Raw genomic sequence first — 26229 nt, 5'->3', positions numbered from 1 at the left:
TGTAATAAAGCCCTTCGGTGGGGGAAAAACTCATTTTGATTGGCTGGGCATGGCTCCCCATGGCTGCACCCCTGCCCAGTCATGGATTAGGGCCTAATATATTTATTTCAATTGATTGATTACCTTATATGAACTGGAACTCAGTAAAATCTTTGAAATTGTTACATGTTGTTTATATTTTTGTTCAGTATACATTGTGCATATGTAAACTATAGAAAAAATAGATATATGCACATCCAACTTATCAGGTGCAGGACAGAAGAACATACCAAAGACAAAAGGAATGTGCGCAACTCTAGTATGCTCCCATGGTGATTTAAATCAGATGCACAATAAAGACAAAGTTTCAATCAGAGTTGGATCTTCGTCAGATTGACCTGAGTGGCAGACATTCCTTTTGTTCTTGCATTTTTTGCATATATAAACTACACATTGACACATCCAGGCCTAAACTGGAGGTTTCAAAAAATAATTTAGTAGTCGCAAGAGTCCCGGAACATCTCTTTAATCGTTTATTTTACCTGAGTGCAAAAATGTGACAACCAAATAAAGCAGAATTCAGTAATAGACACTATAGTTACACGACATCTCAGTGATCACTTTATATCCAACTCTACATCTGTGTCTGCTTTCCCAGTAAGGCAGCATTAATTGGCACATGAGGGTATGGAAAAAGTGATTACATTGCACATAATTTCCCTAACTTAAACACAGTTCAAAATTATAGGGTAGATGGTGTCCCTCTATCACAATTTGCCACAAACAAAATATATATATTTTCTAATGACATGAAACCAACTTAAATATCATGAAATATCAAACTGATCTGCAGAAATCACTGAAAACACATTGTTCATACTACATAGCTTATTTACAATATAGCAATTTATCAAACTGTCATTAAGGTAAACATAACAGCAAACATGTCTAAAAAATTAAACATTGAGACCAAAGTACACTGCATAATTTAAACCAATCAAACAATTGCTGTACAAATGTTATCTTCAGTGAATTGAAAGGAACAATAATACGAACATCAGAAACTATAAAGGTTCTACTCAAACTATTTACAATACTGCAAATGTTTTTTTTAGGGTTAACATTGTAGAGCTCTGCTGAATTATACACTGAAATCCATGCTGAGAAAATTAATGAGAATACCACAACCCTCCAAGTTAGTGGGAGTCGGCCTTATCCTCCAATTTGTCTGTGGCATGTTAGATACAAAGGATTTCAAAGCGCCAAAGTCTAGAGTTTGAAGTTCCTGCTCCAAAGTCAGTTGTGTCTTTGAAAAAAGAATTCAGTTCGTCAGGAGACCCAACAGAGGACTGCTGAGCAAATACTTCAAACACACAAATGCAAGAGATGGTCCTTGAAGTGTCAGAGCCAGCCATGACGGGCACGATTCCTGGGTTCCCTCCTGAAGTCGTACATTAATCAGCTCCTATTTGAAACTCCCATGAATCAGAGAGAGTGGAGTACATACTTCAGCGGCCAGAGTAGAGCTCAGTCACTGCTACGATAGAGACCGAACCAGGATCAGGGAAAAGACCAAAATAAAAATTGCATCACTACCTGCCATGTCTGAAACGGCTCATCAGACAGGCTATTTTCCCATAGTATCATGACTAGCAAGGCAGAAACAAAAGGCATCTCATAAGGTTATTCAAATCTTCATTCGGTCCCCTTCTTGATCTTTCCTGCAATAATTATTCATTAAATTAACTGTCCAGTGAAAATCTCACTTTTAAAAGTTCATACCGGTACTGTCTTAATTCGTACCCAAATAATATTGTGTCGAAAGCATCAACTGGAGAAAAACACTTCAAAAATCTTACCTCAAACTTCTATTTCAAACAGACCGTTTAAAACATGCTTGCTATTTCATAGATGATGTCATCCTCCTCAGCTGGCCAATCAGCTATCTACTCACATTAATATTTTTACCTCACCATTCTATTGTTGGGGTACGCCGACACCATTCCAACACAGAAAAACTGCATACATAAACATTTTTGGAAGGAAAACTTTCACAAATTTTGTAATTAATTATATATAGATCATATTTCATAGAAACACTGGACAGTTACTTTAAAACCAGGACGAAAGTAAAGATTTCATCTTAAGAAATGAAATGAAAGAAGATGAAAATGAACCACACAGACGGATGCCAGGTCTGACAGTGGGATATGCGGTGCCAGTGTTGTCCTGGGTGTTTCCTCACCTGGGTGTCCTTAGAATTCGTCATCAGAGATAATCAGCAGGACTTTGTCAGATTTCTTGGAGCTCTTGCTGCTGCCGCCTGTGCCTGCCTTGCCGTTGTTCTGGCTGGGCTGTACCACCTCCTGGGTGGACTGCTGGGTGTACTGCTGGTAGGCTGGGGAGAAGTTGTGGATGGCATCCTGGACCATGTCCCCAGGGTTCATTGTCTCCTTCAGACCACTGGAGATGCTCTGCATGGGGGCGATGTTGTCTAGAAGTACATAACAGACACATTTTGACATGGTCATTTAACTTGTTTATAGGACATAACTTTGATCTGAATATCAAACCATAGAAAATACAATATACAACATGAGAAATACAAGAGTAGTTACGCTTATGAAAACTAAATTCATCCATTTTTGAAGACAAGGTGCTGACAGAGACTCATTAGGAAAAACTCCCTAGTCCAGAATCACAGTTGATACGAATCTCACTCATGCAAACTCATTGGTTTTAAGACTGCTCAGTCCTTGTGCCCAGTGTTCCACCACACGAGGACCTCTTGTTAGTGTTCCTCTTCTGTGTTGATGGATGAGAGCATAGAGAGAGATGACAAGGGGTCTGCAGCAATTTAGTGGGAGTGAGGAAGATGCTTCCTCTCCTCCGTCTACCTTCCCAGTCACTTCCCTGACTGAGCCCCTCCAGCTGTGGGCCAGGCTGATACTTGACCCTATAATACCAGGGTGTCTCATCCAACGTCCCAGGAGCAGTCCGGTGCAGACAGAACCAACGCAGCCTTCTGTTTCAGGGTCAGCGACAGTGCAGTCTAGGCCAGGTCTCTGGAGGGAAGGCGGCACGGCGGAGGGTTCCGCTGTGCTTCAGGGTCAGAGTAGTGGTTAGCCATGCTCTCCTGAGCTTCTCCTCACAGCTGGCCTGTGTTGCAACTAGGGCTGGCCTCAGTCAGGGTTGGAGGAGGACAGCCTGGAGGTATATACGCCTCCCAAATCTCCACAGGCATTGAAAACACCACACATGAATGACCTTCTGACACTTCGCAGCCCAGGGAGGGTTGGATGGGGCTGTGACTACAGCTCTCAGCAGCAATATCAAAAGGCTAGACTAGTCTTAATGGGAATCTTTCTGGTTCAGGTATTATTTATGCAGTCCAGTCACATACTATAGCACTGAATTATGACCTTTGAATTGGTGCTTTGGTAGAAAATAACAACTCAGTGGGGCATATAAGAAATGTAGCCCCAACATCATGCGTCCCTTTGAGAGGGAAAATTAACTTTCAAAACCATACTTTTGGAAACTCCTCAGAGAATAGTCTGGCTTCAGCTGCATTTCATTTACAAGTTTAGACCACAATAAAAATGTAATTTGCTGCTTAACTTTCTGCGGCTACATTACCATTAGTTTTAAATGAATAGCAACTATAGCAAATTAACAATACATTTTGTACGGGAGCACGAAGAAGGACGAGCATGGGATAAATCACTATTCATTTTGGCACAAGGTTCTTTTGATCACTCGGCAACATGAAGAGAACACTTTTACCGGTCAAATGTAATGGACATGGAAACATTTCACACTTAATCAGCATTCAGCGATTCCGTTTCTTTCTGCACGTCTGTCTCCTATAGCCCAAGGCCTCAGCAGGACTGCTGTTGCAGGAGGGAACAAGCTGAGATGATTGATATCTCCGCAGAAGGCTTTTCCCTTGGTCTCCATTTGTCTTCTGCTCATGTGAAAGGTATTGACGTCAGAGCGGTACTGCTAGTTCCTGCGATTAAGCGTATAGTGGCTATGAAATGCTCTTTCTATAGTGTGCTGTGCTAGCAACCTTCCTGTGAGCCATGAGTAATGATGAACACCCTGAAGACCATTCCTCTGCTGACCTCTGGCCTGCCTGGTTCACACTGTTCACTCTTGCCATGTCTCTCTGACCCGTTTCCCATTCCCTGTTTACAGCCAGGGAATGGGACAGAAAACTGCATTGTCACCTACAGGTAACTTCCAAAATTAAGGAAACACTTGAGTAAATGGGGGATACAAAGTATATTGAAAGCAGTTGCTTCCACACAGGTGTGGTTCCTGAGATAATTAATAAATTAACATCCCATGATTTTGTCTACCATGGCTCGGTGACTTTGAAAAAGGGGTCTCAGAGGAGCATAAGGGGTTTAAAGTGTGTGTGTGTGGGGTCACCAGATCGCAACCCAATTGAACACTTAAGGGGAATTCTGCAGCAGACATATGGTGAGCCATATGTTTGGAACATTGAATTGCAAAGAAATCACTGTATCGAATCGCAATACATACAGAATCGTGAGAATTGCAATACATATCGTATCGGCACCCAAGTATGGTGGTAATATCGTGTCCGGCAATTCCCAGCCCTCCTCATGACCATTTCATCAGCTCCAACAGATACCTCCCCTCTCTATGGACGTGTAGAAGTACAGTTACCGTGTGTCCCTGGTAGATCGTTCTTCTTCTCCTGGTACACGGTGCAGGTGAAGGCGTAGCGCAGGGCGATAGCAGCGAAGAACATCTCGATGCAGGTGATGAAGTTCTGCCAGCCTGCTGCCACAGTGCCGGCCCCCACCTCCTGGCCGTCGATAAACAGGGCGTTAGGGATGACCCCACAGCGCTCCAGGATGGCCAGCAACATACCTAAACGACAAAAAGACAACACCTTCACCTGCTACTCCAGTCTAATGTATCAATTACAATGTATTTTGTAGACTTTTCCAACCCCATCAGGGTTTGAATCTGTTGATATTAAGTCACGGTAAGGGACCAACGCACCCTGCCAGAAGGACAGGAAGATGACAGATTTGATGGTGAGGAATTTGAGCACGGGTTCATAAGGCCTCAGCAGGTCACTGGTAGCGAAGAAGAAGAGGAAGAGAGCGTACAGGGCCAGGCTGACAGAGATGTTGTAGATGATGGTGATGTAGAGGTATCCTCCATTCACACTGTAGATGGGAACAGGATCAATACAGACGTTAGTAGGGATCTATGTACATTCAGTTTCTGGATTTCCATCCAAATGGAACACTCATATTGTAAATATCAATGTCTAATAGATTCATGTGAAATGTAAAAAGCAGAAAAATCCACAATGAGTAGTGCGAGCATGCGAAGGGAAGTTGGTGAATGCCATAAGGTGAATGCACCAATTTGTAAGTCGCTCTGGATAAGAGCGTCTGCTAAATGACTTAAATGTAAATGTAAGTTGAATGGGTGAAATGGAATGGAATGAAAGGTTGTGCTCACTTAAAGTCTCCATCATGATATTTGCCAAAGGCCTGCAGGAGGATGGTGATGACGGCCATGATGGGTTTGACGACACAGAACTGAAGAGTGGCCTGCATGACATCAATACAGGATGGGACATGCATTGAACACAGACACAAAACCAGGAACAATGCAGGTGACAGCTACTTCATGCTGGTTATTGGGTTTGAAAGGTAGCCAACTGTACGTCTTCAAACACGGAGTAATCTATGAAATGAATTAACATTTTGTGGAAATTGTGTGTCTATCAATTTGCAGTGTATGATATAACATGTTAAAAATCTCAACCATATGCATGTATTGACATTATGCCAAAACAATGTACTGTCTGAAGTAATGTTACTTCAGACACTAAGTACACTAAGGGGCATGTGATTGAGTTTCAAGGGTCAGTAGTTTTCCTTACTGGAGCTACCTGCAGACCTTTAAATGGGAAATGATATAGCAACTTTAGGACAAGCTGGTGCTTTTGGATTAGAGGTCCTCCTCTTGAAACCCGGAGTAATCTCTAAATGCAGTTATCGATCCCATTCCCTCCAACTTGTCGTCTCACAGAGCAGATATAGTTCTATCCCTTTCAACTCTGCTACCGGAGGGAAGAGAACAGCAAGGTTGTGCTTTGAAACCACCCCACGTAGGAGTCCAGCCAGAACATGCCAAGTGTTAATCAGCTCCATTTTCTGGACATCTATTCACTGTTCTGAGGACATACCTTTCAGATCCAATTGCCATCAGGGTAAGACTCAGAGCACAGACTGCATCCCCAAGACACTATGGGGACAGTCTCAAGCTGACAGCTCATGTTATTTCTCTGTGCTTATTACAGAGCTGCTTTTACCTGTTCTCAGATTGCTTTCATTTTCCTTTTTAACCAGTCAACCTTATCCTCTAAAAAGTGGACAGCCAATTATAATGGCTGTCATTTCGCAATAGAGGAGCGATCTTGCTTTTGAAAAAAGTTAAATGAGGTAACATTAAAATAACAAATCACAATTTCCTATTTCCATATTTTCAGAGTGCTTTCATCACCCAAGCAGGGAGGGAGATGGAAACTCACCTGTTTACAAAATCTTAAAAAGCCAATAGAGTAGCTTATTCCACCTAAGCAGCAGGTACCATACATACAGCTCGACCTGGGAATGATAGAAAATGTGTGGTCACAAATGTATCCTTTGAATGTGTACGAGATTTAAAGACATCATTCTAGTGTCCAAAATACAAGACAGCATTATCCTTGAAGTCAGACTACCTTAAAAACAAGATCAAGAAGTTAATTCGAGGAAATGACAGACTGACCCTGGGTGACTGCAAGACTTGCAATACGAACTGAAAAATCCACAACATTCTGGGTGGGTTTTATGAAAGCTACTTGCATAGCGTGTAGTATGAGACCATGGTATGGGGGATGGGACTGGGAGCACTCACTCAATGGACTTCCCTCGGATCTCGGACATGATGGCACTCTCTCCCCCGAGGTACTCAAAGGACAGGCTCAGGAAGTTGTAAATCACAAATGCTGTCATGGAGAGAAGGGACAAAGTCACTCACATACATTCCTGTACATTATGATGGAATGTTGTTTACAACACTGATTTTAGGTTTTGCAAGTGGGGGTCATTTTCAAAAACAACAGTTCAACGTCACGGGTCAAGTCCGTTTAAAAATGGAATCCGTAGTAGAGGGAAACAGCACCACTGGCCGCACCACCACCACGGTTATTGTTTTTGTTGCTGAGCTGACCATTAACTCTTTACACGGGTGGGAATTAGCCTACATGGATAGGGCTACATGGATAGGGCTACATGGATAGGGCTACATGGATAGGGCTACATGGATAGGGCTACATTTCTTTCAGGAGAAATATGAAATGCATAACCATGGTAGCAATTAAAAGGGAACAGTTTAGAGATAAAGGGGAAATTATTACACCAAAAGGTGAGGACACAACAGTTCACCTGACAACACTGAATCCAAAACATCACACTGTTGATTTTATGTGCATTTTACATTTACTGTACTTTTCACCGCATCTGTTGATTCCGAAATCAGAAAATACTCTTGATACATTCAGTAACATGATGAGAATATTCCCTGGAAAATGTGGGGTAGGCGCAACGTAAGAAAAAAAAGGTTTTGAGTGAGAGGTGGCTACACACCTCTCCAAAGTGTGCACAAGTCATTTCAATGCATGTTTATGACTAAAAGAAGAGTCTTCCACTGTAAAGGTGCTTTTCGCTCTCCTAGCTGTTCCGTTGAGGAATTAGAGCATTAGAGCAAAGCATACTTTTAGTTATTTTGTTTGGAACACAACCCTGCCATCACTCAATTACTGTTGTCATTTACGCAATCCAAAAACTGACCATTACAAATCACAATCTGAGTCAGGTGGGCATCATTTGAAAGCCTGTTCTTTTGCCAACATGACTAGCTAAGTTATAACATATCATCTTACAGTGTTAGGATTTCACAATGCAATACAGGAAAACAGATCATAATTTTGTTGCGCATAGAAAGGAATCATGACTGCATTCAGGTGCGTGTGCCACAGGGGAGTTTTCGTCACAATAGACAAACATAGGCTCGTTCTGTTCCCAATAACCCTGGGTGTCATCATGTCAACATGTACATTAAACATAGTGATTGATCATAAACACTGACACTGTATATGACATGAGTTTTATGATATGGAAAGGTGAAGTCGCACATTTGGACTCATGGGTGTTTGGCCTGCTTGTATGACATCAAAGCAGTGTTTATTATAATCCTCAACTTCTCATATTTCAAAATACATAGTTCTCTTAATTTACTGCACTTCCCTCACTCAGACAACAAAACATTTGCTAAAGTCGTCCAATTCGCGGGAGGGATGGGAGTGACACCGCCTGGGTGCTCAAGTTCAGCACGGATGTCGGAACCCATACTGCACTGAAGTGCATGTATAGCATGTTACTGCACAGCCAATGCCTTCCAATTTAGCCGTTTATTGGTGCCCAAATCTGCCATTTCAACCCGTATACATACGGGTACGAGTGTAAAGGGCTACCGATTCCAGCTAATCTCAGTAAATATTAATGTTCTGTTTATATAAATCATTCCTCATAAACATGGATTTTAAAGATAATTAGTCAAATCTGTGAGCATTCTGTGCTGCAGGTAATATTGTGGGCCAGATTGTGATGATAGCACTGTAGAGATCTTACGTCCTAATTTAGAAGCTGTGGAAATTGAAATTATACTTTGGTGAGAGGGTTTCACTTTACAATAATCATATTTTTTTTTACCAATCAATGTTTTCTCCCCACTACTAAGAGGCTTGGGATGGTTCTCTGTCCTTCAAATCCTTGGTTGACATTACAGGAGATGTTTAAAAAAAAGCAAATGCAAGTTACACTCTCAGTATCAGGGCACAGAGTTTCACACAGTGCTTTAGCCCTGGCCATGCTGACTCAATGCAATGCAACAGTTACCCTGTTTCAGATGCTGATTTTAGAGAGCAATCTCCACCACCAATCATAAACTTGTCTCAAACACTAAATTCATCTGGTCAATAATGTATGTGAAATACTAATAGTTTTGTCCATATATCAAATGACACTTAAACAATTCTGCATGTGATTCACCTCTGCCATTGTTAAAGTACTACAGTCTTTTCTTATTACTTCGGTACATAATGACTATTAAAGAAAGGCTTTTCAGAGGAAAATTTGTGAGACATTAATAATTAAATGTGAAGAATAGCTATGAGGAAGATGAACATTTCCTTTATGTTTGAATTAAAAACAACTCTTAACTAGTTTAGTTTGGATTAGAATGATCTGAACCAAAGTACATCCCTTTTCCACCTTTTGCAAAAAATAGAATACAAAAACCACTAAGCCTAAGAGGAAAAAAGACAGGTCTGAAAGTCTACACGCCCTGGAAACAGAACACCACAAACAATAGGACCTCTCTGCCCATAGGGCGGCACTGACAAGGGAGGAAAAACAGGTTGGGCCAGTCCGTTTTAGTTTCAAACCTTATAGCCATAAAATGTTTTTTCAGAACTCATAATAGGTCTAAATGTCATTACTGGCCAGACAGAACTCGCCCGGTGTCTGACTACTGCCGCCTGTACAGGTGCTTATAGAGTTAACCGCTGTCAAGGCGCTGGCTGAGATATGAGGCAACAGCGAAAGGGAGGAGAAGGGTGGGGTGGTTGGTTTACCGTACCTTCATAACAGTCTCGGACGGAGTCAAAGTAGACATAGTACTGGTCGTTGCTGATGAAGAGCAGGCTGAGCCAGGAGTCGAACGCATAGATTGGCACGATGAAAAGAATGCGAATGATGTAGCGCTGCTCGTTAGGGACTGTGTAGGACCTCAGGTGTGTGTAGATCTGGAAAAGGAACACAGAAACAAAACAAAAATAGTTATTAAAATAACAAGAGCACTGACTAGGCAAAAAAATGCATTGAGGTATTCAAATCCCAGTTTCAGCCCATAGACCAACCATTATGAATAATTGAGCTAAACCTGACGAGCAGTATTAGGGGGCCAGTGCTTCAAAGAGATGGGTTCTTATGAATAAACGGCACTTCCTTGGAACCCTCTCAAGGCACGATTTGGCTATCACACAGGGCCCAACAGGCTTTAGAAGGACAGTATTACAGCATTGACTCAAATATATAAAAAAAGGACCGTGTCTGTAGGTTTGGGGTCGAGAGGTAAGAAAAAGATACAGGGTAAAAATGAAAACCCAGAATGATAACACTGCATAATTGGGGTAACAAGGTGAGCGGGATGAATTTCTGCTGATCAAGGCAAAACGCTTGACTGAAAAGTGAACGTCTGTGTTATAGGATCAACTCTCCTAGAGATGTGTTGGACGGACGTTTTTACACTTGGGAGGGAGAACAGAAAGAAGTAGAGGGGTGCACTGCTTCAAAACTTGTGTCTCAGACGGTTGAATTTGATTGAACTCTTCAATTTCAATGAATCATTTAAAAACATAATGCAGTATGTGAATGCTAAAGGGTGTAGCGTTATTCCCTATTCTAGGAACCAACATTTTTCAGAATTGGAGTCAAGGCCATGGGGTGAAGGAAAGTTCAGAGCATCCATTACATAATTCAGTTTGTGAAGCACATAATCAACTACATATTTTCAGGGGCAAATGCCAAAGGAAACTAAAAGCAATGGTCAGAGTTGAGTATTGCAGTTTGATCCATTTCAAGTGGTGCACCATGGCATTTCTTGACTTCAGGTCCACTTACACAGACTAATGCAACATGATTAAATGGCCATTAGAGGTGGCACATTAGAGGCTGGCCAATGCCAGGGCGTGATGCATGGGGCTCTCCTGAGAAGTGAAGCAGGCTGCAGACTGATGTCCTCCATTTCCCCTGAATGGCTGGTGGAAAGACTGCGGTCCTCCAGGCTCCATAATGCTGAGCTGACAGGCAGACAGACAGAGCTGTGCCCTGGGTAATGACTCTGCTCTAGCCTGACTCAGACTCAATACCCGTCTTCCTTAGTTGAGCAGTAACCCAAGTCCATCCCCCAGCTAATTTCAGTTGGTCTGTGAAAGGCGTATACCTCTACCTCATAACACTCCCCAGCCTGCCCCTGGCACTGACAGCTGTGACACACCAAACGTCCATGTTGGAATGAGAAAGTGTGTGGAGTGTCTCGCATTTATACCAAGCAGTGTCCGTGAGAAAATGAGAGGGGCGCGCACTGAGCCCGACAGCTCTATACAGAACACCCAGAATGAGAAGACCACACATCACACTGACTACGTATGGGTGGTCCTTCTGTAGCTCAGTTGGTAGAGCATGGCGCTTGTAACGCCAGGGTAGTGGGTTCAATTCCCGGGACCACCCATACGTAGAATGTATGCACACATGACTGTAAGTCGCTTTGGATAAAAGCGTCCGCTAAATGGCATATATTATAATATGACCCTCCTCTCTCCCTGACAAGCTGCCCCGGGAAGTGGGAGGTCTGAACAGTGTAGTGTGTCAGAGAACATCAGTAACACTCCATATCGCTGTAACACCTGGTGCTTGGGACCACAGTGAGCAGACTGGGATATCTAAGATCAGCATCGACCAGCATACAGTGTTAGTATGCAAAATTGGGAGAGGAGGAGAACTCTCCAGAGACAGTCTTATGGAGGAAAATCTGATGATACACCAGAATACTAAATAAAACCAATCCTGTTGGGAAGGCTGTTTTTAATCTCCCTGTGTGCTTGCCTCATGCAACCCTGCAACTATCTCATGGGCCACATATGTTCATATCTGGCCTGCTTCGATGGGGAGTGGATGGGAAAACAAAGTACTCCAAAACTAAAACAGATGGAGACTCCATGGAATGCCAAATTGACAGTATTTTTTGCGTGTTGTGAAAAAAACACATCTAATTAAAAAAAATGTATAACTCCTTTTATGAACAATTTCAATTTTATAAGACATGTTAAATTTAGTAAAAAAGGGCATGCTCGCTATACCAGAGGTATGCCTAATTCTGCTTGATGTATTTTCAGTAATAAAGTATGAGCTGATGATAATGTGAAACGTATCAGAAATGTTGCAACCAGCGTATAGAAAAGGTCAGCACATAAACCCTGGGGACAATAATACCATCATATTCCTATCTAAAAATATCGTGATCATCTAAATCTCCAACCAGAGCCAACACAGTGGGACTCCCTGGGGGCTTCCTGTCTATACAGCCGCTAAAGGTTGGATGGACCCATTCTCAGCAGCACTCAGGTTTATCTGTTCATCAGCACAATATGAGAAGAGACGCCTCGCTCCCCAATGCTGAGCAGCATAAAACACACGGGTCCTTCGCTGATTGCCCCTCGCAAAACGTGATCCTCTCCTTTTATTACGTCGCTGGAAATGTGACCTCGACAACACCTGCACATCTCTGCTGATAATGTATGCCATTCAAATGTCCACCCTCTCTGGAGTTGATGAAACCGCAGTCTGGTGATAAGTATCACCATCGTCTCCACTGAAAGATTACAGCAAGAGACTGAGTAAATAGCAATAACTGAAGAAAAAACACCCTTCAGTAAGCCTATAATGAATGTGAATATAATCATGGATAGGCCTTATTATACTTGGTTAAAGTTATATAACTGCCCTGCCCAGCCATTTGATCGATGACGGCTCTGTTTGCATTGTGTCGTTATCAGTGGTAGTCACGGTCAACGGAAGTGCCCGCAAACAGCAACACTAATGGATCACCTAGTAACAATTAAGAAACAATGACACACTATGTAGAAACCGTCACTTTACAGATAGGAGCCAATTAACTTTCACACTCAGCCTTGCCTCTCAATGATGGAGACGGCGAGGAGAAAGTAGGTCTGGTCAACACCTGATACTGGATCAAGTGTAGAAGTGAAAAACACAAAACAAAATGTATTGTCTGGCTGGAGTCTTCGCCCTCTGGTAAGGGTGTAGGCAACCCACAACACCTTCCTAGCTCCCATTACATATTTGCATTTGTTTGCCTAAAAGCTGAGTGATACTGACAACGCCTGGAGCCATGCTTTTAACTTGCCACTGATTTTGTTCACTAGATTCACATCAAAACAAGTACAGAGGCAGAAAACTGATAAAATGTAACCTACCTGGTGGCAAGTGAGGAGCAGCGCTGACCAGACGAAGATCCCAGACAGAGCTTGAGCAGCAGTCGTATTCAAGAAGATATCGTGTGCCACAATAGTCCCATTCCCTGTTTGAATTATTGTCATGTTCGATATGTCTGACTTGTTAAGAATTGGAGACGCGAAACGTATGAGCGACTCATTTTGGGGGACCTCCGAGTCCATCGCCATCTCCTCTGAGGTGCTGTTCATCTGAAACAATAAAAAGTGTTGTTTGGGTAAATGAGGAAGCTTTAGGCCAGGGATAGTCAAATAGATTCAGCCGCGGGCCAATTTTTTCTTGAGTGGATAGTCAGAGGGTCAGAACATAATGACAAATAATTTGTAGACTTCAAATTAACCGCAAGAAGCCTAAACAGATACAATATTTGACTAAAACATAAATAATTTCAAACCTTGCTAACATTTGAAAATGATCACATATATCACTTGGAGCTGATTTGCAGGTGTTTTTACAGTCTTATGTCCCCCCCTCCAAAAAAAACTATATATATACACAGTGCATTCAAAAAGTGTTCAGACCCTCTCCTTTTTCCACATTTTGTTACGTTACAGCCGTATTCCAAAATGGATTTAAAAAATAATAATAATCATCGATCTACACACAATATCCCATAATGACAAAGTGAAAACAGTTTTTTTATGTTTGCAAATAAATAAAAAACTGAAATTCCTTATTTTCGTGAGTATTCAGACTATTTCCTATGAGACTATAATCATTTTTTAACCTTTATTTAACTAGGCAAGTCAGTTAAGAACAAATTCTTATTTTCAATGACGGCCTAGGAACAGTGGGTTAACTGCATGTTCAGGGGCAGAACGACAGATTTGTACCTTGTCAGCTCGGGGGTTTGAACTTGCAACCTTCCGGGTACTAGTCCAACGCTCTAACCACTAGGCTACCCTACCGCCCCAGGGTTGAACTCAGGTGCATCCTGATTCCATTGATCATCCTCAAGCCCAGTTGTGGAAAAGGCACACAACTGTCTATATAAGGTCCCACAGTTGACAGTGCACATCAGAGCAAAAACCAAGCCATGAGGTCGAAGGAATTGTCCATAGCCCTCCGAGACAGGATTGTGTCGAGGCAAAGATCTGGAGAAGGGTACCAAAATATTTCTGCAGCATTGAAGGTCCCTAAGAACACAGTGGCCGCCATCATTCTTAAATAGAAGAAGTTTGGAACCATCAAGACTCTTCCAAGAGCTGGCTGCCGGCCAAACTGAGCAATCGGGAGAGAAGGGCCTTGGTCAGGGAGGTGACCAAGAACTCGATGGTCACTCTAACAGAGTTCCAGAGGTCCTCTGTAGAGATGGGAGAACCTTCCAGAAAGACAACCATCTTTGCAGCACTCCACCAATCAGGCCTTTATGGTAGTGGCCCGACAAAAGCCACTCCTCAGTAAAAGGCACGACAGCCCGCTTGCATTTTGCCAAAAGGCACCTAAAGACTCTCAGACCATGAGAAACAAGATTCTCTGGTTTGATAAAACCAAGATTGAATTGTTTGTCCTGAATGCCAAGTGTCTGGAGGAAACCTGGCACCATCCCTACGGTGAAATATGGTAGTGGCAGCATCATGCTGTGGGGATATTTTTCAGCGGCAGGGAATGGGAAACTAGTCAGGATCGAGGGAAAGATGAACGGAGCAAATTACAGTGAGATCCTTGATGACAACCTGTTCCAGAGCACTCAGGACCTCAGACTGGGGTGAAGGTTTATCTTCCAACAGGACAACAACCCTAAGTACACAGCCAAGACAACGCAGAAGTGGCTTTGGGAAAAGTCTCTGAACGTCCTTGAGTGGCCCAGCCAGAGCCGGACTTGAACCAGAATTAACATCTCTGGAGAGACCTGAAAATAGCTGTGCAGCAACACTCCCCATTCAACCTGACGGAGCTTGAGAGGATCTGCAGAGAAGAACGGGAGAAACTCCCTAAATACAGGTGTGCTAAGCTTGTAGTATCATATCCAAGAAGACTTGAAGCTGTAATTGCTGCCACATTTACTTAAAGTACTGAGAATACAGTCTGAGCCAGGGGTCTGTTACTTGAACTCTGGGAAGCATTTATTTGGGCTGCAATTTCTGAGGCTGGTAGCTCTAATGAACTTATCCTCTGCAGCAGAGGTAACTCCGGGTCTTCCTTTCCTGTGGCGGTCCTCATGAGAGCCAGTTTCATCATAGCGCTTGATGGTTTTTGCGACAGCACTTGAATAAACATTCAACATTTTTGAAATGTTCCAGATTGACTGACCTTCATGTCTTAAAGTAATGATGGACTGTCATTTCTCTTTGCTTATTTGAGCTGTTCTTGCCATAATATGGACTTGGTATTTGACCAAATATGGCTATCTTCTGTATACCACCCCTACCCTGTCACAACACAACTGATTGGCTCAAATGCATTAAGAAGGAAAGAAATTCCACAAATTAACTTAACAAGGCACACCTGTTCATTGAAATGCATTCCAGGTGACTGCCTCATGAAGCTGGTTGAAACAATGCCAAGAGTGTGCAAAGCTCTCATCAAGGCAAAAGGTGGTTACTTTGAAAAATCTAAAACATATTTTGATTTGTTTAACACTTTTGTTTACTATATAATTCCATACGTGTTATTTCATAGTTAATGTCTTCACTATTATTCTACAATGTAAAAAAAAAAAGAGAAAAAAAAGAGAACCTTGAATGAGTCCAAACTTTTGACTGGTACTATATATATATATATATATATATATATATATATAAATATAAACGCAACATGTAAAGTGTTGGCCCCATGTTTCATGAGCTGAAATAAAAGATCCCCCCAAAATTTCCATACAAACAAAAAGCTTATTTCTCTAAAATTGTGTGCATATTTGTTTCCATCCCTGTTAGTGAGCATTTCTCCTTTGACAAGATAATCCATCCACCTGACAGGTGTGGCATATCAAGAAGCTGATTCAACGGCAAAACACAGGTGCACCTTGTGCTGGGGACAATAAAAAGCCACAAAATGTAGTTGTCACACAAAACAATTCCACAGATGTCTCAAGTTGAGGGAGCGTGCAGTTGGCATGCTGACTGCAGAAATGTCTACAAGAGCAGTTGCCAGAGAATGTAATGTTCATTTTTCTACCATAAGCCAACTCCAACATTGTTTTAGAGAATTTGGCCTCAAAAACGCAGAACACGTGTAACCACGCTAGTCCAGGGTCTCTGCATCCGGCTTCTTCGTCTATGGAATTGTCAGGACAGCTGATGAAATTGTGGGTTTGCATAACTGAAGAATTGATGCACAAACTGTCAGAAACCGTCTCAGGGAAGCTCACCTGCATGCTCGTCGTCCTCACCAGGGTCTTGACCTGACTGCAGTTGGCAAATGCTCACCTTTGATGGCCACTGGCACGTTGGAGAAGTGTGCTCTACATGGATGAATCCAGGTGTACCGGGGCACATGGCAAACAGTGTGTATGGCGTTGTGTGGACGAGTGGTTTGCTGGTGTCAATGTTGTGAACAGAGTGCCCCATGCTGGCGGTGGTGTTAGAGATCACAGATAGAAACCGTGGGGGGCCAAATAAATTATTTGGCCAGTGGCTGCCAGTTGGGGAACCCTGCTCTAGGCTCAGTTGTGGAAAAATTATGCAATTATCATACTTGAGTAAAAGTAAATATACTTCAGTAGAAAATGACTCAAGTAAGAGTGAAAGTCACCCAGTAAAATAGTACTTAAGTAAAGGTCTAAAAGTATATATTATTTCAAATTCCTTCTATTAAGCAAACCAGAAGGCACCCACCAACACCACTACTTAAATTGTACTTTAAAGTATTTTTACACCACTGTCTACATATAGGAAATCATATTTTAAATGTCCTAAACATTTGCATGACAATCAGCTGCTGGTTTATGAAAAAGTGCAGGTTCTATGAGCAGTTAACTTCTTAATAACATAACAAAAACTATAAGATCACAACTGCAGTATAAAATACCATAAAAACACTAGCAGATCAGCTCCATGTGATTTTAATTTATACAAATGTGGACAAGGGTTGAAACGATTATGTTTTAGGCTTCTTGCGGTCAATGTGCTATCTAAAATTTATTTGTAATTATGTTCTGACAGAGGGGGAATTTTCGGCACAACACCCGCCCATGACCGCCCGCTCAAGAAAAAAATTGTCCCGCGGCTGAATTTACAGTAGTTGATGATCCCTGTGATAGGCCTATGTGAATTATCAAGAAAAAAACAACCGCAACCTTAATAATCTGTCTGAGAAACATGTTGCATGGGCAAGTCATAGCCTACACGCCTATGTCCAAACAAATATTTGTAATTACTTAGTTATATGTAGGCTACATAGGTAAAATGCTGAGGTTTACCTAAGCTGTCTGTAGACTCGATGGCGTTAACCTAACGTTACTGGAGTATCCACTTTGAGCGAAATAAACTTCAAATAGAACGGGCAGGTATAAATCGTGCCCTTTCTCAAAAATACATTTGGAATGGAACAATTAATAGAAATAAAGATGATTTAGCTGATGTTATCAAATACCATTACCAGTGAGCTTGCTGAGAAATGGCTTCCTTTCAAAAGGTACGAACGAAGGATTCAATACTTCCTTGTTGTGAAGACAGGTGTAATGGGAGTTCGAAGTCCACAGAGCCGGTGAAGGTTGAACTGACTCAGTCAGTGTAGGTTATTCGAATAAATAAGGATGTAGGCCTATGTTTTAATTAATTTTCTAATAAAAGCGACACATATAATACCGAATATAAACTCTCTGGACTATTGCCCCTTCTCAATAAACTGCAACATCAGGGATTCATTAATTGCGCTGTTTCTGTTTCAAAACGTTTCGTTGCAACAGAAACCGTTTAAGCCAAAGGAAAAGGTTTTGCAACGATAACGAGTTTCAATTGGACAAATTCAGATAGGTCCCTCCCAATTTCCGTCCGTTCGCTGTTTGCTTCCGTTTGGCTCTTACACGGTAAACGGTTTCCGTTGCCAGACTCATGAATACACCCCAGGTAAACACTCAGGTGGAACATGGACGTAGAAGCGGTCATCGTCATGTGACATAACCATAGGCCAAGTAGCATATACACTCTTTGCATGTCTATCCAGTCGTGTGTGTGCAATAAGTGACAACTTTGTGGATACATGTGGTCTGTGGTTGAGGCCAGTTGGACATACTGCCAAATTCTCTTGGATTTAAAAAAATGTATTTCAGCTCATGAAACACGGGACCAACACTTTACACTGAAATAATATATAAACGCAACATGTAAGGTGTTGTTACCATGTTTAAGGAGCTGACGAAAAAAAAGTCCAGAAATGCTCAATACCCACAAAAAGCTTATATCTCTTAAATTTTGGGCACAACCCTGTTATTGAGCATTTCTCCTTTGCCAAAGTGCGACATATCAAGAAGCTGATTAAACAGCATGATCATTACACAGGTGTACCTTGTGCTGGGGACAATAAAAAGGCCACTTTAAAATGTGCACATAACACAATGCAACAGATGTCTCAAGTTGAGGGAGTGTGCAATTGGCATGTTGACAGCAGGAATGTCCACCAGAGCTGTTGCCTGTAATAAAGCCGTTTTGTTGGGAAAAACTCATGTTGATTGGCTAGGCCTGGCTCCCCAGTGGGTGGGCCTATGCCCAACCAGGTCCAAACACGGCTGTATCCCTGCCCAGTCATATGAAATCCATAGATTAGAGCCCAATTAATTTATTTCAATTGACTGATTTCCCTATATTAACTGTAACTCAGTAAAATCTTTTGAAATTGTTGAGTGTTGTGTTTATATTTTTGTTCTATTTACATACAGTTGAAGTCGGAAGTTTACATACACTTAGGTTGGAGTCATTAAAACTCGTTTTCAATCACTCCACAAACTAGTTTTGGCAAGTCAGTTAGGACATCTACTTTGTGCATGACACAAGTCATTTTTCCAACAATTGTTTACAGACAGATTATATCCAGTGGGTCAGAAGTTTACATACACTAAGTTGACTGTGCCTTTAAACAGCTTGGAAAATTCCAGAAAATTATTTAATGGCTTTAGAAGCTTCTGATAGGCTAATTGACATCATTTGAGTCAATTGGAGGTGTACCTGTGGATGTATTTCAAGGCCTACCATCAAACTCAGTGCCTCTTTGCTTGACATCATGGGAAAATCAAAAGAAATCAGCCAAGACCTCAGAAAACAAATTGTAGACCTCCACAAGTCTGATTCATCCTTGGGAACAATTTCCAAACGCCTGATGGTACCATGTTCTTCTGTACAAACAATAGTATGCAAGTATAAACACCATGGGACCACGCAGCCGTCATAACACTCAGGAAGGAGACACGTTCTACTCCTAGAGATGAATGTACTTTGGTGCGAAAAGTGCAAATCAATCCCAGAACAACAGCAAAGGACCTTGTGAAGATGCTGGAGAAAACAGGTACAAAAGTATCTATATCCACAGTAAAACGAGTCCTATATTGACATAACCTGAAAGACCGCTCAGCAAGGATGAAGCCACTGCTCCAAAACCGCCATAAAAAAGCCAGACTACAGTTTGCAACTGCACATGGGGAGAAAGATGCTTTTTGGAGAAATGTCCTCTGGTCTGATGAAACAAAAATACAACTGTTTGGCCATAATGACCATTGTTATGTTTGGAGGAAAAAGGGGGATGCTTGCAAGCCGAAGAACACCATCCCACCGTGAAGCACAGGGGTGGGAGCATCATGTTGTGGGGGTGCTTTGCTGCAAGAGGGACTGGTGCACTTAACAAAATAGATGGCATCATGAGAGAGGGAAATTATGTGGATATATTGAAGCAACATGTCAAGACATCAGTCAGGAAGTTAAAGTTTGGTCGCAAATGGGTCTTCCAAATGGACAATGACCCCAAGCATACTTCCAAAGTTGTGGCAAAATGGCTTAAGGACAACAAAGTCAAAGTATTGGAGTGGCCATCACAAAGCCCTGACCTCAATCCCATAGAAGATTGATGGGCAGAACTGAAACAGCGTGTGCGAGCAAGGAGGCCTACAAAGCTGACTCAGTTACACCAGCTTTGTCAGGAGGAATGGGACAGAATTCGGAGGATGTGTTGGTACCATTCTTTATTCATGGCTGTGTTCTTAGGCAAAACTGTGAGTGAGCCCACTCCCTTGGCTGAGAAGCAACCCCACACATGAATGGTCTCAGGATGCTTTACTGTTGGCATGACGCAGGACGGATGGTAGCGCCCACCTTGTCTTCTCCGGACGAGCTTTTTTCCAGATGCCCCAAACAATCGGAAAGGGGATTCATCAGAGAAAATTAAAATGACTTTACCCCAGTCCTCAGCAGTCCAATCCCTGTACCTTTTGCAGAACATCAGTCTGTCCCTGATGTTTTTCCTGGAGAGAAGTGGCTCCTTTGCTGCCCTTCTTGACACCAGGCCATCCTCCAAAAGTCTTCGTCTCACTGTGCATGCAGATGCACTCACACCTGCCTGCTGCTGTTCCTGAGCAAGCTCTGTACTGGTGGTGCCCTGATCCCACAGCTGAATCAACTTTAGGAGACGGTCCTGACGCTTGCTGGACTTTATTGGGTGGACTTGATTCTACAGCAAAGCATGTAGAGGTCTGTAATTTTTATCATAGGTACACTTCAACTGTTAGAGACGGAATCGAAAACAAAAATCCAGAAAATCATATTGTATGATTTTTAAGTAATTAATTTGCATTTTATTGCAAAGTATTTGATCACCTACCAACCAGTAAGAATTACAGCTCTCACAGACCTGTTAGTTTTTCTTTAAGAAGCCCTCCTGTTCTCCACTCATTACCTGTATTAACTGCACCCGTTTGAACTCGTTACCTGTATAAAAGACAGCTGTCCACACACTCAAACAGACTCCAACCTCTCCACAATGGCCAAAACCATGGAGCTGTGTAAGGACATCAGGGGTAAAATTGTAGACCTGCACAAGGCTTGGATGGGCTACAGGACAATAGTCAAGCAGCTTGGTGAGAAGTTAACAACTGGTGGCGCAATTATTAGAAAATGTAAGAAGTTCAAGATGACGGTCAATCACCCTCGGTCTGGGGCTCCATGCAGGATCTCACCTCGTGGGGCATCAACGATCATGAGGAAGGTGAGGGATCAGCCCAGAACTACACAGCAGGACCTGGTCAATGACCTGAAGAGAGCTGGGACCACAGTCTCAAAGAAAACCATTAGTAACACACTACGCCGTCATGAATAAAAATCCTGCAGCGCACGCAAGGTCCCCCTGCTCAAGCCAGCACATGTCCAGGCCCATCTAAAGTTTGCCAATGACCATCTGAATGATCCAGAGGAGGAATGGGAGGTCATGTGGTCTGAGGAGACATCTAAACTCCACTCGCCGTGTTTGGAGGAAGGAGGATGAGTACAACCCCAAGAACACCATCCCAACCGTGAAGCATGGAGGTGGAAACATCATTCTTTGGGGATGCTTTTCTGCAAAGGGGACAGGACGACTGCACCGTATTGAGGGGAGGATAGATGGGGCCATGTATCGCGAGATCTTGGCCAACAACCTCCTTCCCTCAGTAAGAGCATTGAGGATGGGTGGTGGCTGGGTCTTCCAGCATGACAATGACCCGAAACACACAGCCAGGGCAACTAAGGAGTGGCTCCATAATAAGCATCTCAAGGTCCTGGAGTGGTCTAGCCAGTCTCCAGACCTGAAGCCAATAGAAAATCTTTGGAGGGAGCTGAAAGTCCGTATTGCCCAGCGACAGCCCCGAAACCTGAAGGATCTGGAGGTCTGTATGGAGGAGTGGGCCAAAATCCCTGCTGCAATGTGTGTAAACCTGGTCAAGACCTACAGGAAACATATGATCTCTGTAATTGCAAACAAAGGTTTCTGTACCAAATATTAAGTTCTGCTGTTCTGATGCATCAAATACATGTTATGCAATAAAATGCAAATTAATTACTTAAATCATACAATGTGATTTTCTGGATTTTTGTTTTAGATTCTGTCTCTCACAGTTGAAGTGTACCCATGATAAAAATTACAGACCTATACATGCTTTGTAAGTAGGAAAACCTGCAAAATCGGCAGTGTATCAAATACTTGTTCTCCCCACTGTAAATATATACACACACACGCTACCGTTCAAAAGTTTGTAGTCACTGAGAAATGTCCTTGTTTTTGAAAGAAAAGTACAATTTTTGTCCATTAAAATACCATTAAATTGATCAGAAATACAGTGTAGACATTGTTAACGTTGTAAATTACTATTGTAGCTGGAAAAGGCAGACTTTTTATGGAATATCTCCATAGGCGTACAGAGGCCCATTATCAGCAACCATCACTCCTGTGTTCCAATGGCAACGTTGTGTTACCTAATGGAAGTTTATTATTTTAAAACACTTTTGCAATTATGTTAGCACAGCTGAAAACTGTTCTGATCAAAGAAGCAATAAAACTGGCCATCTTTAGACTAGTTGAGTATCTGGAGCATCAGCATTTGTGGGTTCGATTACAGGCTCAAAATGGCCAGCAACAAAGACCTTTCTTCTAAAATGAGTCAGTCTATTCTTGTTCTGAGACAGAGGCTATTCCATGCGAGAAATTGCCAAGAAACTGAAGATCTGGAAAATGCTGTGTACTACTCCCTTCACAGAACAGAGCAAACTGGCTCTAACCAGAATAGAAAGAGAAGTGGAAGGCCCCGGTACACAACTGAGCAAGAAGACAAGTACATTAGAGTGTCTAGTTTGAGAAACAGACACCTCACAAGTCCTCGACTGGCAGCTTCATTATATAGTACCCACAAAATACCAGTCTTACACAACATTTTCTTTCAAAAACAAGGACACTTCTAAGTAACCCCAAACTTTTATATCACAGCAATCAATCAAATACTATTTTGCATGGGAATTTCATGGGAATGAGATGCATTCGCTCCTTTATTTATATGTGTGTTAGTTGTGCACTAACAGTATTCAGAGTGTGGCTTTAAAATTGAGATGGTTGTCTCAAACAGAATAGGTTTGTGGCCATTGGCTTCCACTCAATCCACAAAATTCCATAGGCATTTATAATGCATAAACTTCCCATTTATATGGCATTTATTTCCACATCAAGCATAGACGTAACAACAGATAAAAAAAAAAATGTTTTTAAAGGATGCAAAAACATTGAGGAAAAAATGTGTTCAGTGTATGAAGCCTTTTCTGAAATTGTCTTTCCAGGTAGGCTATTCTGTTTCTCGTTCCCTGTACCAGTAGTTACCAGACTTGACAACTTTTGATTACATCTTTCATGGCCTTTATTGCTTCTATGGAACTGTCCTTCAGTGCCAACCCCAGTAGAACAGGCCTGTTGCCTGCCTCTTGTGACACAAATGTTGCCAAGTTTTTGGCACAGACGTGTGTCAAAGCCTGCAGAGAGAAATAAAACAAGACCGTGTCTGAGGAAGAGTGTGGGCAGCCACGTACATACTCATAGCAGTCAATTACAGTAATACAATGCTACTAATATTATGAAAAATTCCAGTGGTGTCTAGCTGCTTACCTCTTCTTTTCCCAGCAATACTTTAGTGGTGAACATGGAAGTGCTGATATCACCTGATCTGGAGTCAGGTGTGACTGATACTAAAGTGCCAATCTTTCCATACTGTGTGAGAACTATAAATATGTAGTTACTGAATTCTGTGCAAACAACCTGTGTGGATATTCCATTGATTGATTTCTCTGTCTGCTTTGATCTGATGAGAGGCTGAGTTGACATGGTTCTTTCTGTCCTGAAACAAAAAAAGACATATAAGTAACACATTGAGAAAAGTAAACATTACGGCACATGATTATTCTATTGGAAAATAAACATTTTCAAAGAGTATTCTCAAGCATATATCGCTGGCATTAAGTCAAAATACAGCATAATGAAAGTACAAGAACATTTTGACCAAGTTTTAATTCGACAACTTTGACCAAGCTCTCCATTACAACAACCAGAATCTCAGACTTGTTTTGTGTTAGATAAACTTCTACTGGGCTAATGCAGGCTGAAGAGCTAAAGTCTCGCCCTGCTGCTGTGGCATTTCATATCGGCAAGCAGAACTAGGATATTCCGAGGCCGCACTAACACATCGATGTCAGGCTGCTGCTATAGCTACGCTTGTTCGAAGAAAAAGTCAGATACCGATAGATTTTCTAAATAGTGGTGAAATATTTCTCACCGTGTGCCTGTTTGGATCCGTTTGCCATGAACTTCAATACTAACCTTTATTGAAGGCTGTTAATTATAAGCATTGATATCGTCTGCAGTTTCTCAAGCGTCCCTCTCTAAATTTCGCACATGCGCACTTGCCACTAAAGAATGAAATGACGCTGCAGGTCCTGTCGCTTCTAAGTGCAGATCTGAGATCAGCCATATTGAGCCTGTGTGCATTGGTTTTTACATTTGTAAACACAATCATGATTGTGATAAAAAAAAATAGATTTTGGATGTGTCTAAACTGAAGGTATGACAATGGCATATTCCATCTTCGGAATATTAATTCTAGTCTGGGTATCAGTCTGTTTCCACTCATTGTCCAACTGCATTTTGAACATTGAAATTACCGAAAGGCCAGGCTCTTTGGCATATGACACGGAGCACAAGGAGTGGAAACTGTGATAATTACCTGTATTCAAAGGGCGGGAAATGCTATAGAGACGCAGGTGCAACTGTGGGTTTACCAGTTTTCCCACTGAAAGTTCGGAAAATAGTTCATTTTGTGTGTTAAAGTAGGCACAATAATATTGAACCAGCATAGCATATTGTTTTCGTTTTAGGCTGCACTACACCACAATGTTTAGAAGGTAACCTCGAATGCTCCTCTTGTGTCAGGGAAAGGAAAAGTAGCCTAGGGTCACTGTCCAAACACTTAAAAGACACACCCTATTCCCTCCCTCTCAAATGAAGTGGACACTTCTGACGAGTATACACTTGCTGGACAAGGGGTGAGGGAGGAAGGAATGATTCTTAAATGGACCACCCTTGGCTGGGATTTCGTCCCTCATTCATCCCCCGATGATTGTGTTTTTAGCCACCAGTAGCTTGTGGGTACTTTATTATATGCACTAGAGTCAATGATGAGTGCATGTCTACTTATATTAAATAAATAAATATTAATATATACGCCCACTGTATGATAGCTAGCAAACTGATTAGCTAACTAAAGTTAGCCTGCCTAGCTGGAACTTCTGAAGAAGGAAAATGTTTTATTTCTGCCATTTTCAAAAGATAACCAAACAAAAACATATTTACTCTTTACAAGACATGTTTGTGCCGTCATATATATTATGTAACTTATTTGCATTAGTTTTTGCTTACACTTGTATGTTGACTTCTGCATTGATGTTGTTTACGTTTTCGCTGACTTTTCTTAGGGGGATGTACAATCGTTGTGAATTGAATGAAGGGGATAATCTCACACCATACACCTTTGTACCCTATGTTTTTATTTATTTACATCAGAGTTGGACCCTTTCCCTTTCAAACAACAAGGAGTTTTTTTCCCTGCTAGACATGCTATCTGAAAGTGAAACCCCAGATAGCGGGACTCAAGGACACCCGGCTGAGGTGTGCTTGATAAGGTGAAACCTCCACGAAGAACTCTCCTTTCATGTTATCTTCGTCCTCAGTCTGAGCGTCCCGCAGGAGAGCGCTTAACAATTCTGCTGAGCCTGGTCTATTTGACATTTTGTGTCATGTTCACAGTGATGACTCTTTGTGCATCATCCTGGCGCTGCACTGGCAGACTTCAGGGGAGTCTCGCTGCATCGCGTCCACCTGAAAAAAGTTGCAAAGCTTGCATTTTTGTCACCAGGGCTACGTTCCCTTCATTTGACTAACATAGGCAGGCCTCTCTCTTCACTCATCTCTTCCTGACTGAAGGAGCAGCTGTCACCTTGTAGACCATATGGATGTGGCAAATATTGGGGGCGTAGTAGCTCTGCTTGCTGTTTATGCATGTTAGCTGTTAGCTGTTGCTACATGACAGTGCCATTTTTAAAATCCCCTCAACAATTAAGATGTT

General features: G+C 42.0%; 2 protein-coding genes across 6 annotated transcripts; both read right to left on the bottom strand.

Annotated features, from left to right (window-relative positions):
- Positions 1–489: 489 nt before the first annotated feature.
- Positions 490–18055, bottom strand: LOC118384514 (transmembrane protein 184B-like). 3 transcript variants are annotated; one of them, XM_035771116.2, is made up of 10 exons: positions 17715–18055; positions 13139–13366; positions 9721–9886; positions 6937–7027; positions 6569–6644; positions 5491–5582; positions 5020–5189; positions 4678–4884; positions 2225–2473; positions 490–1516 (listed from the first exon to the last, which is right to left on the bottom strand). In XM_035771116.2, the coding sequence occupies exons 2-9, from the start codon at positions 13364–13366 to the stop codon at positions 2235–2237; spliced, it is 1269 nt and encodes a 422-aa protein (XP_035627009.1). In that variant the 5' UTR covers positions 17715–18055; the 3' UTR covers positions 490–1516; positions 2225–2234. The 3 variants fall into 3 exon arrangements, with proteins under 3 accessions (XP_035627009.1, XP_035627007.1, XP_035627008.1); XM_035771114.2 differs by having other exon boundaries at positions 490–2473; XM_035771115.1 differs by lacking the exon at positions 17715–18055 and adding an exon at positions 17536–17673 and having other exon boundaries at positions 490–2473.
- Positions 18056–23241: 5186 nt separating this feature from the next.
- Positions 23242–24570, bottom strand: LOC118384784 (proteasome assembly chaperone 3-like). Of its 3 annotated transcripts, none has more exons than XM_035771516.2 (3): positions 24429–24570; positions 23721–23949; positions 23242–23587 (listed from the first exon to the last, which is right to left on the bottom strand). In XM_035771516.2, exons 2-3 carry the CDS (start codon positions 23934–23936, stop codon positions 23435–23437), a joined length of 369 nt encoding a protein of 122 aa, XP_035627409.1. In that variant the 5' UTR covers positions 23937–23949; positions 24429–24570; the 3' UTR covers positions 23242–23434. The 3 variants fall into 3 exon arrangements, with proteins under 3 accessions (XP_035627409.1, XP_035627408.1, XP_035627407.1); XM_035771515.2 differs by having other exon boundaries at positions 24385–24541; XM_035771514.2 differs by having other exon boundaries at positions 23721–23944; positions 24385–24529.
- Between the last annotated feature and the right edge of the window lie 1659 nt (positions 24571–26229).

The sequence above is a fragment of the Oncorhynchus keta genome, chromosome 32 (genome assembly GCF_023373465.1).
Source record: "Oncorhynchus keta strain PuntledgeMale-10-30-2019 chromosome 32, Oket_V2, whole genome shotgun sequence".
In the NCBI taxonomy this organism is placed as follows: Eukaryota; Metazoa; Chordata; class Actinopteri; order Salmoniformes; family Salmonidae; genus Oncorhynchus; species Oncorhynchus keta.
Note: the sequence above shows the minus strand (reverse complement) of the source record. Positions and strands in the feature narration are given on the sequence as shown.

Excerpts from the sequence above, each read along its gene's own strand:
- LOC118384514 (XM_035771114.2), bottom strand. The coding sequence starts at position 13,366 with ATGAACAGCACCTCAGAGGAGATGGCGATGGACTCGGAGGTCCCCCAA. Across the intron at positions 6,645-6,936 it reads ATCCGAGGGAAGTCCATTGA|GTCGAGCTGTATGTATGGTA; the intron begins GTGAGTGCTCCC and ends TATCATTCCCAG. Across the intron at positions 4,885-5,019 it reads CTTCCTGTCCTTCTGGCAGG|GTATGTTGCTGGCCATCCTG; the intron begins GTGCGTTGGTCC and ends TTTGTCGTTTAG.
- LOC118384784 (XM_035771514.2), bottom strand. The coding sequence starts at position 24,412 with ATGGCAAACGGATCCAAACAGGCACACG. Across the intron at positions 23,945-24,384 it reads CGGATCCAAACAGGCACACG|AAAGAACCATGTCAACTCAG; the intron begins GTGAGAAATATT and ends GTTTCAGGACAG. Across the intron at positions 23,588-23,720 it reads TATTGCTGGGAAAAGAAGAG|GCTTTGACACACGTCTGTGC; the intron begins GTAAGCAGCTAG and ends TTCTCTCTGCAG.